General features: G+C 48.3%; 1 protein-coding gene across 1 annotated transcript in view; it reads right to left on the bottom strand.

Moving 5' to 3' along the window:
* Positions 1-20,487, bottom strand: part of MECR (mitochondrial trans-2-enoyl-CoA reductase) — a 184,523-nt gene that overhangs the window by 42,382 nt on the left and 121,654 nt on the right. The window contains exons 6-7 of the mRNA XM_069623014.1: positions 15,515-15,617; positions 15,140-15,213 (exon numbers count right to left, since the gene is read on the bottom strand). Coding sequence (XP_069479115.1) covers positions 15,140-15,213; positions 15,515-15,617 — 177 coding nt within the window. The remainder of the gene's footprint in view (positions 1-15,139; positions 15,214-15,514; positions 15,618-20,487) is intronic.

Here is a 20,487-nt window from a genome sequence, read left to right on the forward strand (position 1 = left end):
AGAACCCAACTGTGTACCCCTCGTCACCCGGTGCCTTCCCCGACCTTAGCCCCCCAATTGCCTTCAGCACTGCTTCCTGTGTAATTTGTCTCTCCAGCGCACTATTCTCATCACCCCAAAGTGCCAGGAGGGATACCTCCCCCATGTACCTCTGCAATTCATCATCCTCCTTCTCTCCCTCCAACCCGTAGAGATGCTCATAGAAGGTGGCAAATTCCTGTACCATATCGCCCGCTAGGCAGCGTAGCCACCCGTCTGTGTCCATGACTCCCGATACCCACCTCTCTGCCTCCTGACCCCAGAGCCTGGCCACCAATAGGGCATCGGCCTTGTCCCCCTTCTCATAATATTTCTGTTTCAGGAACTGCAAGCCAGAGATCACCTTCCCCACCCCTAAATATTTCCACTTGTGAAGCTTCTCTCTTGCCAACTTCAAATCCTCTTCCCTCTTTCCTACCCCCTTGCCTTCCAACTTCTCTAGTTTACATATTTCCCCCTAAGTTTCTCCACCAGCAGGGTCCTAACTCTCTTCTTGGAGGTGCCCTCCCGAATAAGGAGGCCCGTCCAGGTCCCCTTAGCTGCATCCCATGTTATGTCAAGTTCCACCTCCCCCGTGTCATTAAAGTGAAAGAACTCTTCAATTGCCTCTTTCAATTCTCTTGCAAAGACAACATCCTTCAACAGGACATCGTTGAACCGCCAAAGCAAGCCTCGGGGCCTCAATCCGTTCAGAACTATGCCCATAGTAACAATGTCGTGGTCCAACCAACTAATCAGAGAGTGGTCACTGGTGGAGACCCTACCGGTGTCTCTCTGATGTACGAGCCAATAATCGATCCTGGTTCGAGAGCCATAAACAGGGGAGAAGAATGTAAAGCCCTTTTACCCCGGGTGAAATTTCCTCCATACATCAATCAACCCCATGTCTGACATATAGCCCGTAAGTCCTCCATCGGACTGCCCCTCCCCGCTTCCCATAAGGACCTGTTTGTCGCTTTTATCCAAGGCCCGGTCTGCCCACATGTTGAAATCCCCCCCCCCCACTAACAGTAAGCCCTCTACACGATCCAATATCTCCCCCATGGTCTCCCGTAAAAACTGCATCTGTCCTACATTTGGGCAATATATTAAGGCAATGGACACCCATACTCCATCAATGGTCCCAGCGATCAACAGAGCCCTCCCATCAGACCTCCTCCAAACCAATGGGTCCACTATCTGGGTTCTCCGGTTGTAAATAATGCTTACTCCTCCCCCTTGGAGGGACCCGAGGCGCAGCAAGCCTGTCCAAAATGGGCTGCCGGAATCCACCTTTCCTCCCATTGAATCAACCTTGTCTTCTGCACCAACAGAACATTGACGTCACAATGTCGAATTTCCCTTCCCAACAGTGAGTGCTTGGTGGGCGAATTCAGGGCCACGTTCTCAGGATGTGTCACCTGGACGCATCAACACACCTCCCATCCACTCAACCCATAGTGCTGCAGTGTCCTCCATCTTTTCACCCACGTTGACCCCCTTTCCCTCAACTCCCAACTCCTCCCACCCCTGCCCCGAGCAAAGAACTAACCCCTTTCCGAGACTCCCACCATACGATGGGCCACCAGAGGCAATCGCCCGCCCATCATCTCGCTTACCCCCTCAGCTCCCTCCGGATATTCCCACTAGCACAGCATCATCCCCCTTCTCTACAATATTTAGCATACCACTTCCCTTAGTCAAAGATCTCCAGGCTTCTTCTATGGGGGGTGTTAAGCTTCTTCAATTTCCAGGCACCCAGCATCATCTTCTTTGTACTTTGAGGACCCACTGGCCCGCGCTGCTTCACCTGTGCGGCCTCGGCTCCTTCTTGGTCTTCATTCAGTACCTCACCCTTAATGACCTGGAGCACCTGCGCTGCCTCCTGACTACTGGTCACACAATAGTCTGCCTCTCCTCTCTCAAATGACAGGGCGAATGGGAAGGAACAACTGTACCGAATGCCCCTTTCAGTCAGCTTCTGTGTGAGGGGGTGGCAGTCTCTGCGGTGGGACAGAGTGAAACCTGATAGGTCCTGGAACACTCGGATTGTATCTTCCTTGTACTGGAAGCTCCCCAGATGCTTCGCTTTCTCCAGGAGCTCCATTTTCAGGAAGTGGACTACTATTGCTCCTTGCCACCCTCCAGGGAGAAGAGCCGACTGATCAGTCCTTGTACCTTCCTCCCCACCTCAGCTGCTATTTCCCCCCCTTCTGCTCTCCGACTTCGAGGATGCATAGGTCATTACGACGAACCCTGTTTTCCAAGTCGTCCAATTTCAGGAGCGTTTCTTCCTCCCTCATCTCCATATCGGTCAAGCGTGTCTCGTATTTCATATCGAGGAGGTCCATCTGTAAGTGATTGTTCTCCATCCCCTCCATTTTGTCCTCGAGGTTATCTATGCGGCCTTTAAGGTTACAGATGGATGCCTGGATGTCCGTACATATCGCCTTGATCTCCTGGAATATGTCCTTTAGATCTTCCCAAGTCAAGACCGGTGCCGGCGCGCCACCTCCTGCAGCCATCCCACTATGGTTAGGGTGAGCGCCCCTTCAACCTCTGTCCGACCCTCTCCGTAAGCGCTGGAATGACAATATCCCTGTCAGAGCACCACCACTATGCACACCGGGCTCCTGGGACTCCTACAGCGTGACCCTGGGAGCTGATCAGCCAAGGCAGTGCAGTCAGCACCTCGACGGGGCACCAGAACTCACTCCTCCAGCTCTGTACAGCACCTGCTCGCTCAAGGCTCGCCCCCCACTAGGTGTCAACTCCCCGGCACACTCCGTACTGTCTTGTCAGACTGGTCCACCTCACACTGTTTCTCTCTCCTGTGACTCTCACTCTTTTGTCTGGGGCCAAGCACTCCGCCGCTGTCAATCCGACACCCTGGTCCCCAGTGTGGCGATGACTGCCCAGGCCCCTTCACGAGAGCTCAGCTCAGTGCGAGTATCTCTACGCACTCCTCGTCTTATGAGCCAAGCGAGGTGAGAGTGCATCCCCCCCACCCCCCAACTATAATGTTGCTTCAGCCAATTATGGGTCTGTGGCCAGGCTCAGATCAACCAGCTCCCCATAGATTAGTCCAGCACTCCTGCATAGCACAAGGGGCAGAGCTACTAAGGTCCACAGCTCCCACTGTCAGCTCTGGGACCTAATATTAGGACTGCAATTTGCTTCTCTGTGCGCTAATACAAAACCAAGTCCACCCTCTCGAACTCCTCTTAACGGGGTGTCCCCGCTGCGCTACACTGGGCCAGAATGCGCCTGAATCCAAGGTGACACTCAGGTCCTGGCCGCCCACTGTCTACTTTGCATGGGAAAGTGTTCACTGCCCTGGGCCCGGGTCTTCTTTAGCTCAGAGTCCTAGGAGCCACCTCCATTACCGGGTTCCTGCAGTGCCCCAGGCTCAGCGGGGCCTCCAGAGGTTCAGCACTTAACTGGGGGAGGAAGGGCCACCTTGCTCCTAAATCCCCACTGTACAGCTTGGGGCCTCCGCAGCAGTCCGACTCGCTCTTTTGGCTGGACCTCTATGTCCCCTCCTCCTCCTTACCTCTTGCCCGGCGGGGCAACGCAGCAGCTTCTCCACGGTCTGCGGCCAGGGTACAGAGGTCTGCTGGGTTGGTTCAGTCCTCTGCCCCGACGTTCCCTGCTGCTTAGCCGGGGCCGCCCGACACCACACACAGGGCACAGTGGGGCTTCATTGGGCCTCAAGGAGGGGGGGGTCAGGCACATTCCGACGAGCCGCCCTGAAACTCCTGACTGCAGGCTCACACTGCCCCCCCACCCTGCCGGGGCCCCAGAAACTCTCGGGCCACGGGAAAGGAGGAAGGTTCGCTCCGCAAGGCAGCTCATGCCCCGGCTGCAGGCACACCCCCCCCCCTGCACAGCGGGTGGGCTCTGGAATCTTTTTCGGGCTGCAGGAAAGTGAGCAGGCTCGCTCCAGCAGGCAGCTCCAGCACCTGGCTGCAGGCACAGGCCCCCTCGCTCCGAGGTCTCTGTTTGGGGTGGTGGCGGGGCCTGACCCGCACCACTCATCAGCTGACTAAGGCCACCTCCGTGCTTTGCCTGCCAGAGCCCTTCAGGGATGATGGGTCAGTTTGGATTCCCCCCCTTGGATCCCAGGGGTTCGGGGGTGTCATCCCCTATCTCAAACTTCACCGAGGGGAAAGCTAAAGTTGCTCTTGAGATGGCGTGTGGCGGACAAACGACTTTACACGGCCATCATGGTCCGAGCCCCCCCAGTGGTCTCCATATCGCTAGTTTTAACCCCACTATAAAAGTAGGAGTTGCGGGAATATCAGGTTGCAATCGTCCATTGCAGGCACACAGACCCAGTTTAAAGTGCACCTAGCCTCCAGACGCACACTCTAGCTGCACTTGCCCACTCCAGCTGATGAAGTGCCTGGAGGTATCTGCAATGAAGATAAGGCCAGCTGGGCCTTCCGTACATTCACAGGAGCATCAGCTCCGCTTTAAGATGGCTGCCTCAACCCCGGCGCAACAGAATGCAGCACTGCACCCCCAAGACCCGCCCCTGCAATCAGCAGATTGGCCTTCCGTGAAACATATGGTGGGTATGCAGGGAGCGGCAGGCGAAGCTGGGCCCCCTCAAAGGCACACCTCCAAGGCTGGTGTACCCAGTCTGTGCCTGTCCTGGCGTGGACGGCACTATGGATGCAATGAGAATGTCCACTTGTTGGCCTAATGCTTTGCCCACATCTGCCTTGTGGCTCACCCACTTCCAGTGCTGAGACTCAGCGAGCCCCACTCAGCATACGACAAGGTAAGGAGTGCAAAGCCTCCACATATTACTTGTGCCACCACTACCTGTCTGTTTTTCCCCAACAACACTCCCCGCCTGCCGCCCCCTACTACCTTCCTGCCTCCACTGCTACAAGCTCACATACGTCCATCAGTCAGCAGTTAAGTATTGTACAACCTCCACCTCCCACCAGCATCCACCGCCTGCCACCCCTCACGCCCTTCCTACCTCTGCTGCTAAGAGATCCTCCATGTACGATCTAACAGCAGTTGATCATTGCCCAGCCTACTCGATCACCACCAGAACGTAGCCTTGCTCCTGTACTGGCCTCCTCTGCCAATACCCTATCTCCTGCATCAGCAGATCACCCAGTTCTGCAGGAGCCCTTTGCTACACCAGGATTAAAAGGATGCCTGCACGCAGAAAATTCCACCCAAACTGTTCACTTCTGCCAATACCATACCTCTAACATCAGCAGAACACCCAATTATGCATGCACCCCCCCGCCACACCAGGCCCTAATAAAGCCTGCACGGAGAACACAATACATAAGCCTAAACACCCAACACAGCTGGCAACAACAGCCTTCCATGACCACCTTACAAAGTTCAACAGACCACCCTGCTCTACTTCCAGCACGAGGACTGGCACGCCACTATAGCTCCCCCCCGCCCAACTCACTTAGTTCAAGCTAGGCCTACACCTTTACGGCACAATCCCAGTAAATTCCTATCACTGCTAGCCCCAGCAGGCTTCCTTGCAGGCATCACAGCCAACACTATTTGATGTGTTGACCGCCTACTAGCACAGACCACTCCTCTTCCCAGCCCCTCTTTGGAATCCTCCCACTCGATGCGCCAGCAGCCATTACCCCCTACGAGCACTGCACCCCACTCAATCTTACTGTGCACCCACAAAGAGAAAAAAAACAACACTCAATTCCCGGCAGCCCTCCACGAACAGCCCCCAGGTAAGGCCTTTCCCTTTGCGATAGGTCTGTCTGAGAACCCTGGCAGCAACACAAAACAGACTATCACCCAGCTCCCTCCCTGCCCCTACCACCAGGAGCACCGAACCCACTATTCTCACCCCTATCTGACCTAGCTGGTACTTCAGAAACTACATACCCAACCAAACTGCCCTCGAGTAAGATGGCTTGGCTTGCAGCTGGCACAACAGACACCACAGCCAATCACCTCACGACAATTCTAGCCTCCCGTGCATTTACCACCCTGCCCATTCTTTTTTCAGGACTGCCAATACACAGCCAAACACAAAGGGAAGCAGTGTTCCAAACACACACAGAAAGAGAATAAGACTGGCCTCTACTACCCATTCAAGGGAGCCCACAGACTTCAAAAGCTCAGGGCCAGAACGGCTCACATACTCACATCATTGCTCAGTTTGTCTCTCCCCATACTGGGTGAGCTCAGATGCATCAGACTTGGTTCTCGCACCGTCCCTCGCCCATACCTCCCACCTTACTGTATCCCACAAGTGAGGTCCTCCATAAGACAGCTCTACAATTCACTAGCCAACCAGGCATTAGCAGTTAACTGCACCTTAATAAATGGACGCTCTCGCTCTCTAGGAACACACGCTATTGAGGTCCATGACACCATACTCAACCACCACTTTCACATCTTGGCCATTACAGAATCTTGAATCCACAGTGCCTCGGGCCTGATGCTCTCCCTAGCTACCCTCCCCCCATTACACGACTTTCTGAGCCGATTGCATTAACTCCCCAGGAGGTGGCGTTGCTCTTGTTGCAAAATCATCCCTTCAAATCAGACCCATCCCCATTCCGTCCATCCCAGGCTATGAAATATGACTTACTACTGACCCTCAGTCCACCTTCAACTTGCTCCTCCTGTACCATCAGCCTAACTCCCGTAGCCAACTGGACATAGATATGCCTCTCCTGATCACTCCACTTACCAAACGTATGACCAAATTTGTCTTCATGGGGGACTTCAAAATCTCGGATTCAGCGACTCAGCTCACCAGAAAGCTACTACCCTTATGCAAGCACTAGCAGACATGAACTTTCCCAACTGATCTCCTCCCACAACCATGCCAAACGGTGCACATTGAATTGGATTCTTTCTGCTAATGCCACCATCAACGGCTCTTCACTCAATACAGTACCATGGAGTAATCACTCCCTCAGAGTTTGAACCCTCCATCTCCAAACCCACTACCACAGCCACACCTCCTGTAAGATCAGTTTTAGTCTGCAACACCTGTAAACTGACAAAATACTAAAGTCCACCCTCAGCACCATGTTTACCACACACACCGTGTCTAGCACCGTCAGCCCCAACATCTAGCTAACTGCTACGATCAGACCCTCCTCCTTACCATAGATCATCATGCTCTGCTTAAAGCGAAAATGCCTAAACTACACAGACCCACTAATATCTGGTTCGCAGAGGAACTGGTCACTATACGAAGGAACAAAAGAGCCCTTGAGCATATCTGCAGGAGACACCATACCCCACATAACCATGAAACACACTCCAAAGCAGCAACATCCTACAAGAAAGCAGTTGTTACAAAGCTAACTCATGATGCCAGAATCTCCAAAGCCAGATCTAACTCCAAAGAGCTCTTTGCCATCCAGAGAGAGTTGGAAATCCCAACACCTACAACATCCCTGACCCTGGCCGAAAAGGTATGGTGCTCCACCATACAAGCAGCCCTCGCTAACATAAATCGAGCAACTACTTGCGAAAGATCTCAACAAAAAATGCACTACTCGCAGTCAACCCCCCCCCCCCCAGCCCTCACAAAACCAGAGTGCCTACCTGTGGACAAACCAACCCCCCTGACCCCACTATTAACTTTTGCAAAAATCACACAAGAGAAGGTTCTAGAAACCCTACTAGCCTAAAAACTCTCCAACTGCAAGGGTGACACCTGCCCAGCACACATAGTCAAACTCTGTGCACCTACTCAGACACCAATCGTCACTGATTTCGTGAACGCCTCCTTCACTTCCGGTGAGGTCCCCACCAGCATGGGTTACCCCACTCCTAAAGAAACAGTCACTTGATTCGTCTATACCCACCAACTAATTGCACCATCACCACTGTCCCCTTCTTACTTGAAATTCAACTACAAATGCACCTAGAACACCACCACCTGCTAGGAGCTAGACAATCTGGCTTCCGACCGACACATAGCACTGCTTGACCTAATAATCCTAATGGATAACATCTGTGATTCAGGGAATCTAGCCATTCTTCTACTTGTGGATCCCTCTGCAGCATTTGACCTTGTGGACCATGACACTCTCTGCCAGCACTTAAGCTCTAACTTCCACTTCTCGCCTGAGACCACAACTTGGATTAAATCCTTCCTCAGTGACCGTACTTCTAGGGTATTCATCGGTGAGGCGGCTGCTGATCCCATCTTGGTACCCTTCGGCATCCCCAAGGCTCCCGTCTCTCCCACACTCTACAACATTTACACTAAGCCACTCTGCCATCTGCTCGACTCCCTTGGAATCATTTACATTAACTTTGCAGATGACACACAAATCCTCATTCTCATCGCACGCAATAACACCTGTGACTGTTACCATAAACAAAACACAGTATAATACAAAATTGGATGGGCTCATACAATCTTCGTCTTTATGATGAAAAAACAGAGCTGCTCATTGTAGGTTCACCTTTCCGACTAAAAAACCTTGATACAGCCTTCTCCACCTTCTGCATTGATGGCTCTGACCTAATGGCCCTAAAGCATGTTCACACCGTGTGTACACCTTGAAGCAGAGCTGTGTATGACCAGACATATTAATACGCTAGCGTCAGCCATGGCCCATACCTCCAAACTCCTATCCCTTAGAAGACAATTTCTCTCTCCCAGCAATTGCCTTACACTTGCCAGAGCGTTATCATTAGCAAACTGAACTATTGCAATGTTCTACTCATTGGTACTACTGCAGCTTACTTGGCTAAACTCCATCAGCTTCAGAACAAAGCCTTGAGTGCTGATCTGGGTTTAAACCGATCAGACAACATCTCTGCAACCAGACAAGAGGTCCACTGGCTACTTATTAAATCCCATATCGACTTCAAAACACTGAGCATTGCACACCGCTGTATCTACAAAGAAGCCCCCAAATACCTCAACAACATTATCACCACTTAAACAACTTGTGCGCTCACTAAGATCAGCATCCAGCACCACACTATGCATTCCTCGCTACTCTAGGGGAGGCATGGCATCACAAGTATGACACTGACACAATGGCCACATTTGTAAAACCTTTATTGAAATGGTTGGGGTTGGAGAAACTCCTAGTCTGTCCTATAACTAAGATGGGAGTAGTCCCGACCATCAAATAATAAATAACGCAGTCCTAGTGGAGTCTGTCAAATAAAAATGGCCTATGCTAACAAAACCCAATGCCTGCCCTATCTCTTATACAAAAAAGTGAATAAAGGAGAAATGTATGCAAAAGGAAAGATCAGTTTTCAAATGAATAAATGTGGTTGAACCAGCTCTCCTCCCCATGTTAGACCTCACGAAGTAAGGCTGCCCCTGTAGGCAGGATGACACACTCTGGCTCGGCTTCCAACACAAATACAGTTCCGGAAAGTGGATTGAGGCCCGTCTGGCCTTGCACGTTTTAAGTCACTTTTCCCGGCTTCCCAAAAAAGAATGTTTCAACAAAAAAGTCCACAAAGGTCCCCCCCTCCTTCGGGCTCAGACCTCCCACAGTAAAATTCAACCCAAACTTGCAAGGGGGCTCCCTTCCCCAAGCTTACTTCACTTCAGGTCTCCCTCTGTGGGGCTCAGAACACTTTTGGATGTCTAAGGCTTCCGAATGTGCATGGCTTACTTTTCAGACCACTGCAGGACCACTTACTTACCTTTCTTCTTTGCTTTACGATTTCCAATTCACAAATCATGGTTAGTAAAACACGCTTGGCCTCGCCACCCCAACTCTGCTGTTCAACTTGGAGGGTTGCTGGCGTCCTTGAAAAACATTACAGTTTTTACTTGCGGGATCTGCCCTTCTCCGCGTGTCGCTCGCAGCCTGTCAGAGGAAACTACCTCCAGTAGGGAACTCCTGGGTTTTCTGATCAACTGATCTCGTCCCTTGGTCCGTCGGTCTGCTCCAACAGGTTTGCCTTTGTCCCGGAAGCCCTGCTCGTTCTCGTGTTCTGCCTTGTTCTGAGTGTGTCTTTGGGTTCTGCCTTTAATTCGTGTGAGGAGAGCTAATTGGTATCAGGTGTACACACCTATAATAAAGTGTCTGACTTTGCCTGACCCGATTAGTGGGACATGGTCAGTATGATGTGTGAACATTAATGTTGTTACTCTCAGTCACCATCTTGCTTGGCCCTGTGTTTTTGTAAATAAAGGGGCCAAAGGAGGAGTTGGGACCTCGGAGCATCCTAAAATAACATGTCTCACCCTCACCCCCTGAAACTCCTCACCCAGGTGATCCTCCCGCACTGGTCCACCCCCAGGGACTGGATCCAAAGGAGATGGCCGTACCCTGGTCACCTGAGAGAGAGATCCGCGGGGACTAGACAGTGAGACACCCTCTAGTTTCTCACACTACAGAAAGAAGAGAGCTGGCGGTGTCAACTTTTGTGTCACTGAACCCACCCTCTGTAACTCTTTACCGTAGTTTATAAGACATGAACAGTCCTACACAACCTTCAAAAAATTGGTAAAAACCCGATTGCTCAACAAATATGACTAAAACTTTGTAACCCTTCCTATCTGCCAATTTTTCACTTCCAACACTGATACCCCTGAGGCTGGGCGTTACATAAATGTAATAAATAAAATAAAGAAAAATGTGGCTGTCTGCAGGGCATATTTATTAAAAAAAAATCTTGAGTGTCCCCATTCATTGAGGGATATCCCATATGCTATTTTCTTCTTCCATAAGTTTGTTCAGTTCATTAAATGGTTTGATTTCGAGATTCATGTCCCCAACAATTATCACAATACGTTTAGAATTACTGGTTTGCTCACCTTCCTCAATTAGCCATTCAAATGTTTTGAGGGTTTCTATGCCCCGTGGTCCATATGCTCTGTTATAGATATTACAGACCTAACAATGTGGTGCCATTCGGTATTTCGATGTGAAGGTATTGGAGATGAGGGCAGTTAGTATCCATTGATTTAACATGGGCATCGAGACCTACGTTTACCCATGTACATAGTCCCCCTCCAATGGGACACCCCATCTTAAGCTAATGGCAGGTACCATAAAAGTAGAATATCCCTCCAATGTATGGGACAGCTACATTAATGACAAATGGGGCAGGAAAAGGATTTTTAGGTTGTCTATACGGAGAGTTATTACTATCCAGGTATCATAACAGGTTGTTGCGTAGGGGGAACACTCAATTTACTGTTATAGCATGCAATTCAACTGGGAGAGTAGAATGACACCCCCCACCTGGTGTTCTAGCTGGGAACTAGCTATGGGGTTACAATCAAAAAATGATATTTTTCCCCACCTTGGGCGAATTCTGTTTTGTTTTGGGAAAAGTCGGTTTACTTTGCTGAGGTTTTACCCTATTTGCCGTCTTTTCCATCGTATCAACCTCACCCTCCCTGGCAAACCTCTCCTTTCCTCACTTCAAGATTTCCCCTTCATCCACCTTCCTCCCAGTTATCATCCAAGGGGAGCTCTCTCTCATTTATCAGGATATTAACATCCTGTATTGGTGGTGGGGAGGAACAATGCACCGTTTTTTTCGAGCCTTGGGCTGCCAACATTTGTGTTGTTGCTTTAAGCTTTGACATACTTCCACAAGTCACTTGGTGACAGTATATCTATGAACTATACATCCTCTACAAAATCCCAGGTACCCAAACCTTTAGATGTTTTTTGTGTATACGGGTACAATTTGGACAACGACTTGAATATAATTCCTTAGGCTCCTTACAACGACAAGTCCTTCTGATATAACTAACAAAGTTTATGCACATACACTTATAGGTTCTAATTATCCTTCCTAGTTACACTTAATGTAATATGGGTGCCAAAAAGTGACAGTGCAAAATAATTTCTCTACAAACGGTTTGGCCATGTTCATATTACATCATGCAAAACCAGAATTAAAATGCAAAAAGGTGCTAAAAAAAAGTTCAAAAAAGATAAAAAATCAAGTCCAAACCTATAACTGCCCTACACGCAAACACCTGCTGGTCCAAAATTTAAATGGTAAACATAAAAATGTACTTACTGCTCTGTTGGAGGAATGCCCAAATGGCTAAAGGGGCCGCCATGACTACCCCCGCACCCCATATCTTTAGGCCATAATGTTATAGCCACTTCCTTCATTCGTAATCATCGCAATGGAACGGAGTTCATAGTTGCAGTCAGTGACCTTGGTGCCTTGATGCAGGTGGAGTCACCATCTGCTTGTCTTCCTGCAGGCAGATTCGGTGGCAAAGATACAAAGGCAAAATTACTGTGTGCTGCAAAAACTACACACACTGTGTCGTAACAGGTTCCTGGTTGCAATCGGGGGTCTTCTCCCGTATTCCCAGCGATCCTCGGTAGAACTTCAACGGACCTCGATGTATTGGCCCATAAAGATCCGGGAGGTAGCAACAATGCAGCACTCCTCACGCACAACCCAGAACCAGGAAGAACCTGAGAAAAAGACCCACCGCCACAAGGCCACACTTACCATGGCTAACCGCATCGTTGCCAGAAGATCAAAAAAGACCAAGCAGGCAACCTAAAAGAGTGGGAAGAAACAAGAGGTCTCGGCTGGGCAATCAGTGTCCAGGGTCCAAAGGCCATAAATCACCCCCGGAGAGCAAGAACAAAGGAGACAAAAACCGGAGGAAGCGCACCAGCAATCAGCGCTGCAAACAGCAGCAGGTAACAGCCCGCCCCACGTCTGCTCTGCTCGCGGAGGACCAGGGCCCTTTCAAGAGGACAGAAGCACCTCTTCTGTAGCATGGTGAATGGGAACAGCAGGTTAACAGCCTGCCCTACGTTCTCTCCGCTCCGTGTTTATTAGGCTGCCTCTTTTTATCTCTAATTTTGTACTAATGTGTTGGTTTCACGTTTTGATACCTTTAGAAGGTCATATGCACTTGTTAAATGTAAATTAATCAAATCTGCTCACATTCCAAAATGGTTCCCTCACTTGCGAGGGAATCGTGGTTGGAGATTCACACCCGATTCCAAAGACCAATACATACAAAGTATTCTTCACCCAGACAAGCCACAGAATGTTCATACAAGCATCCGGGCCTAAACTATCATTCAATAAGTCTTGGTTAACTCTGGCTTCCTGGTTACCCCATAACCTAATCCAGCATGTAATGGGTAACATCAGGGTGATGCAATTGTTGCATTGAAATGGTTTTTCCCATCGCCTTCTGAAGGAGCTTTGGGCAGCACTGGGATACATTTGTATCATAATCTCTTGAGCCAGGCAGTGCCTAGAGACTATTCTCTTTACAGTGCTTGCCTGGACAAGATTCAGTTTGCAGTGCTGGATGACACATCTACTCACCCACTCGTAACTGCGCATGTTTGTGGGCATACAGCATCTGTTCATAGCCGGATTGCCTGAACGCAACAATATATTTAGTTTAACATTTGACAAGTGGTGCCTAAGAAAGGCCTCATCACTTCTGCATCAACACAAACTAGCCCACACTTCTGGAAGCATCCAGGGGCAATATATACAGGATCATTTACTTGTAGTGGTACAATATGAGTGTAATCAGGCAACCCAGGTACTCAGTGGCATTACAAGGGATGGCATTTCTGATACAACCAGACCAATAGCTCTCCAGATATACGTGTGGTGGCAGCAAATCAAACAGGCTGCCGGAACAGGTGTTTGTTACGCCGCTGTGTAAGTCACGGGTCCTTGGAAGAAGCCTGTTAGCCTGGCGGCTGTACAACCGCTGGCGCTGGTGGCATTGGTTCGCTCGGGAGCACCACTTACCTGGGCCCCTGTGGTCTGGCCCCCATCTGAGTTACGGTGGTTCCCTCCTGCTTCTTGTTGGCCTGACGGGGCACCCGGCCCTTGGGGGCACAAGGCAGCCGGATGCGGACATGTTTGCCTGGCCATTGTCTACACATCACGGCCAAGTTCAGGCATACACGTGCTCACGTTCTGCACAGCATTGCCTAACAACTTCTCACAATGGGCATAAAAGCAGGAAGTAGATGCAGCTCTGCACATCAACAGCCTTGTTGTCCTGCTCCTGTTTTCTGCTCCCTTTTCCTCCATACATCCTTTTTGGGTGTTTCTCAGCTTGCTCTCTGACCTTGCCCTTATTTCTTGCCTTGCCATTTCTTGTCTGCACTCTTTGCTCTGCCTGCATTACCTCCTTGGCTTGGAGTGCCTTGTCCTGTTGCTGCTTCTCCTCACTTCTGGCCTGCTTTGTTTTGCAGTATTACCATCTGGATTTCCCTGATCAGAGCCTGGCACTGTTTTTTGCACAACGTTAATCTCAGGAAATCCTTTTCATGGTGCAAGAAGACATACTCTGTCTAAGTATTTATTAGTCTGGGTAGGCGGTTACAGGGTGGTGCTTCTCCACTGCTCTTCCACGGTTCCACCGTCAAGGAGCATTGTGGCGGACCACATGCCAGAGACCTTAAGATCAGGTACACACCAGTGCTCCATTTAGCTTGACAGTGTTCTCCACCTTTGATATACAAATGCCACCACCAGGAACTATCAAAAAACAAACCAGTAAATAGGAATCCGATATTTCAAGCTTGCACTCAAACTCTCAAGATTTGCAGTCATCTCTCCCACTAACCTTATCCTTCCCTCTTCGTTTCCAGAACCAGGCACCAAAATGGCAGACACTGCTCTGTACAAGATTCCTTTACATTACAACTGCTACAGTTAAAGATAGTTTAGAGATTGCAAGTCTGAGTAAACAAGCATTAATTTGTCATATCAGTGCACCAATTAAACAGACACCCGGTGCGTTAAGTTCATAGAGACCATATTCCAGAAGCAATCGTGCCTCCTGCACATGGTTAGCTTTTGGTTAGAAGAAGCTGCAGCCACAGAGTCCACTAGCGCTTGTTAAAGGAGAGATACTCAAGTAGAAGCCCTAAAAAGTAGAAGGGGTAGGATGGCCGGCAATTGAAAAGGTTAGGCAAAGAAACGCAGCACTTACGTTACAGCAAGAACTAGATACGTTACAGCAAGAACTAGATTTAATATTTGATGTCATAACAGTACTGATATCAGCATTTCATCAATTGCAAAAGAAAAAACACAAAATACATGGGTTACTCTGGTACAAGAGAAGTATCTCAGAGGCAAGATATTAAAACAAAAACTAAAGAAAGACAGACTATGTTCTAAAACTTACTCCAAGTGACGCAACATCTCAGTTGTACTTTTTCCACCAACACAGTTAAGAGCTAAGCGCGGTTTGGGCACAGACTGAAAAAAAGAAAAAAAAGGAATATTTAGCTGGTTGAGCAGAAATGTACAACGGGTCCAATGCCATGTGTAAGACATTTAGCCACTCCTGGATGTTCCGCTAATATCATCCCGTTTTTTTTGTATTTGTAACTTTACATTTCCCATGAACAGTCATCTACTAAATGATATAAGACAAGAATCCAGGACCAGGATACCTTCCCAAACTGGTCACGCGACACCCAGATACAAACCTTGCAGCTAGTGAAGGGCACAGTTCTAAACATAATATCAGAGGGATGGGTACAGCTGTGACACATACCCTAAACAGGTCCTTCATCTCAGGCTTTCTCAGCATCTCCTCTGGAATGACGTGGTCAGCTCCCAAGAGAGTCAGTCTATCCATCAGCGTCTGGATGTCTGGCCTGTGCAAGAAACGCAAGTCATGAGAACTTGGAAGAGCTGTTTTTCGCTGTTGCATTTCCCAATTCATACGGAGCTAATCCTTCGTTAGCTTTGTCTCTGAAAGAATGCATAGTTTTCCCATTCAATATATGAACATCTGTACTTCAGGTCTATTTTGGCACGTGCAGAGTGCTCAGTGCCAAAAGGGTAAGTCCTGAGAGGCTTGTGCTGAAATTCCATAGGGCTGAAATAGGTTTTCTATGTCTGTGTCACTCCTTGAACACAGACAGCCAAGCGTCTGCTGCGGAGATCTGTGTACTATTTTTATGTGATCACCAAAAATCAGGCAAGGCTGTATATATATATATATATATATATATATATATATATTTCTGAGTTTAATGAGAAACAATGAATCACGTAAAAGTACCACCCGTTATTTACAGCGCTATGAAATGGAAACTGCTGTAGCAACTGCTACATAAAACAATATTATAGGTCTATCCTTCTTAACAAAAAAAGCACACCTGGATGTTGAAAGTGGTCTGTGAAGTCCAATCAAACACTAGTGAGAAGGGAACTCAGACTGAAAGGGTGTATTTGTTGTTGAATATAGGTTATATTCATAAAACATACATATATACAAAAAGAAAACACACTATAGTAAAACATCACCATTAAATCACATCTTTAGGAAAAAACCTCCTAAGAAAATATTGCAATCAATCAGTGTCATGGTGTGGTCCATCAAGCGTAGCTCTTCCTTCCAGAGTGGAATGTAAAAAAAACACACATTTAAACCCACTGGTGACATCTTTAGCTGATCGCAACAATCGGAAGTCAGGGCGCCATTGCCTATAGCCCGAGCCCTTCATAGAATCGAAGAAAATGTTTACGCAAATCATTATATAAAGGGCAGAAGATCACTAAATGGGCCAGTGTTTCGACAGTACCCCACGAACAGGCAGCATTAGCCAAAGACTTGGCAGCCCATCTCCTAGTTACTGGTTTAACATGTACAATACTGAACCTTGCATAGGTCAATAATCACCTGTGGTTTAGATTCAGAACAAAATTAAGATATGGGGCCATCGGAGGGAGACAGCGGCAGATACAATTAATCCGTAAACCGATTAGTACTGTGGTCTTCTCATGTTATTGGCCCAATGTGTCAGCAGCAGCGTTTTTAATACAGAGATCGGAACCCTATTAATCCTCTCAGGATCGTTTAATAGGAGCCTACACCCACTGACTTAAGAGTCGATTTAATATAGGTTAGCCCCTCAATTCCATAGCAGTTGGGAAAAGTTAAAATGTGCTGCAGCAGAGATATTGTCAAGCGATCAACATCCGCACACCCCAGTGAGCACCAGAATAAAATCTGTTTTAGTTTCAGTTTGTCCGTAATAAAAACCAGCCCCCTCTCTAGAGCTGTTATGTAGGCTGCAGTTGTTTTTGGCGCTTTTAAAAGTTGGGAAAGGAAAACATGTTCCTATGTCTGAAACCCCTTAATATTGCCTGTGCCCCATAGTCAGTGCCGTAGGTACTGTGAGAAACCTGACGGTGTCTCACCCGCTAGTCTGCGGGGATCTGTCATCCATGTGGCCAGGACAAAGCCATTGCTTTTGGATTCAGTTCCTGGGGGTGGGCCAGTGCGGGAGGATTACCTGGGTGAGGGGTCTTCGGGGATTGGGAGTGGGACACCAGATGGCGAGACACGGTATCCCCCTCCCTGTAACACCTTTACCCCATCCTACTAGGTAGGATACTTAGGAACTCCACCGCCACCCTTTCCCAGCACGAACTCTTGCTCACGTAGAGCTCACTGTGGGAGAAAATGGACTAACACCCGTGCCATATACCTGACATGTCCCAATACAATGGTCAAGCAGGGTCAGGCAATTACTGACACACACACACACAGACACACACAGACACACACACACACACACACACACACACACACACACACACACACACACACACACGGATAAAAGGCGGAGCACGAAATCACACTCTGAGAAAGGCAAAGCACACGAGGAAGCAGCAGTTCCAAGATGGTGGGTTAATACAAGGCGAAAGATGGCAAAACCGAAGAGGATTGCAAGGAGGGAAGTGCCCTTTACATTTTCAACAAAAGACTTACTTTCATGAACTTTCGAGGAAAGGAAACATAAGACCAGGAATCGAGGCTGAAGAATCCTACATTGTGTGTCAGAGGTACCCGGGGCTCTCCTGCGTCGATAGTCAAGGCGGGGAGTATCGTTTGCCGCAGTGGTACTGCCCTTCGCTCTTACAACAAAGCAGCGCCAGGGAAGTCAGCACAGCCGGGGAGTTGGGGAGACTGATACCAGACAAGTCTGTGTTGAAGCCAAGGTTGCAAGTGGCAACATTGTATAGGAAAACTGAAGAGAACAGTGTATGAAGCATATGTGGAAAGCGACGCAAACACAATTAAACAGCAGATGAGTTATTGAACTTTGAAGCCAAGATACAATACCGTAGACAGAGTGGTCCGGCACCACGTGGGTGCTCATTCAAAAGTCTCTGGGCCTCATTACACAGTAGGCGGTAAGGGTTTACCGGTACCGGTAAATCCTTACTACGAGGTCCCTTTGCGGGTTGGGGAATTTAACGCCTGCTTTTTGCAGGCATTAAAAACCAACCCGCAAAGGGACCCAGGGAGCTAATTACGGTACCGCAATTTGCGGTGCCGTAATTAGCGCCTTCCCCATTCCCATTATGCCCTATGGGGCAAAAATGGGAATGGGGAAGGACAATGGTGGAAGGGGGAATTACCGCCCCGCCAACCTTGGAATGGGGCGGTAATTCCCCTTTCCACCAAGGCGGTGCCGGTATTTTACCGGCATGAACCATGGCGCTAATAGCGCCATGGTTCTCCGCCTACCATGTAATGAGGCCCTCTGTTAGGTATCCAGCTGAAAGGTGGCGCAAATGTGAAGAGTGATAACGAATTGTGAAATCAAATTGGTCCTGCAATGGGTCAAGCAAAACGTGTGCACATTTGAAAGTCTTCGATATCTGATGAAAAAGTATATGCAGTTGGTACGAGTCCTGTGGAGGGAGATCAGCCCCCCCAGTCTCGTATCTTGATATGCACTTCTGGTGTGTTGCAGGAACCCAAATCGAGAGTATTTGAGTTCTTTGTAATGTTCTTCCAAAAATTCCTACTGTAATTGTCACTGGCAGCCTTATACAAGGCATCCCAGAAGCAAAGTGGCAATCTCAGTTTCCCAGCAGCTAGTTCCTTTTTATATTCCAATCATCTTTGCCCGATGGGAGCCAAATTCGGATGATTGGTCTTTAGTGCCCCTAGCAGGGCTCTCTTTTCTTTTTGAACTCTGCTGAGAGCCAGAAGGACATAGAGCATTTTTGAAGTTCTTCTTCCAAATAATTCCATGCATGATAAGATAAATGAGGTAAATAAGATAAATGAGGTAAAGGCCCCAAAAATCAAATGTGGAGCACTAGAGTATAAACAGATCAAATTGTTCATATTATATTTCACTGCTTCCTTCCGATAATCTGTGGCTAGGACTGGCCTTTACCACAGAGTCCGCCTCCTGGTGCATTTTGCCAGTGAGACGGGGAGCTTTGGAACACTGGCAGGGGTAATGCACGCTAACTATAGCCAGGTTAGAAATGGTGGATAACGGCCACTACCACAACAATCAATAATATCAAATCCTTTGATGGCATTGCAGATAGACATTGGAATCAAGATATAAATCGATAATACTTTTAAAACGCCCATTATCAAAAGTGAAATTGACAACAGACAGCGATTGAAAGCTCCCATAAACGGCTCAGTAATCTGATTCAAGCAAGGTATCCCACAACACTAGGGCCATGCTTGAAGAACTTGGGTCCAGAAGACTAGGACTCAGGACAGAAACGAAGAGCTCCTACTCTCGATCGTAGAGGAGCTCTTCAACTGCAGCAAGTCTTAGATTGAAATCCCCTCCAAATAAGGTATTCAAATTTCATCCACGGACACTAGAGTCTGGCTGAATAACTCCCAGTAGAACTGAGACCACGGTTGTCCACGTTGTACCATTTCATTATGAAAATGAATAAAGCCCAATTGCTTAGCTCCCTTGATGTATCTTTCAGATTCTCCATAGTTTAACATTGGAGCACTGAGTAGATATGGACTGAGATGTACTTGAGGGTTAGGGGCACTGGGATATAATTATTCATATTTAATTGCCAAGCATTCTAATGTGTCACAAAAGTAAGATGAAGCTGAATGTGACATTTACATATGTCTTCCACTAATTGATTTTCCAGTGACAGCATATGGGTAGATAGACAACGAGATAAGTGCTTGCCTCCCACATGGGTCTAGCCTGCTCTTCGCAAGCCTGAATCCTCTGGCCTGGCAGTCTCCGACTTCATTCTTCCGAGGTCAATAAAAGTACCACCATCAAATAGGGTAATAACAACAACTACTTACGGCTAATAGAAGCAGGAGGACTGCAGCATGAAGCACTACACAAAAATACAAATTATTATCATGGTTTATTGGCCAAGTGGAATCTCGCTGGAAAAGGAGGGGTGTATTGTAGACATTCCACTATGTGACTGCAATGATGAGAAAATGTAGCCGTCAATGGAGGTGCTTGAAGGATGTATGTCATAGCGAATGGAGGAAAATCCCACAGGACGGTGGTGTCATGGGCGTAGGACATGGTGGGGACAGGGGGGACAAATCCCCCCCCACAATTTTAAGTGGGGGGATGTAATGTCATTTATCCCCCCCAGAATATGTGTTTGGTGTGTCGTGCAGGGATCTGTTTTTGAAGTGGGGGGGAGGGCTGCTTACTATGTAAGCTGCCCTCTCCCCCTGTCCCCCAAAGCATGGGGGCA

This window comes from Ambystoma mexicanum, chromosome 11 (genome assembly GCF_040938575.1).
Source record: "Ambystoma mexicanum isolate Mex_15411 chromosome 11, UKY_AmexF1_1, whole genome shotgun sequence".
NCBI lineage: Eukaryota > Metazoa > Chordata > Amphibia > Caudata > Ambystomatidae > Ambystoma > Ambystoma mexicanum.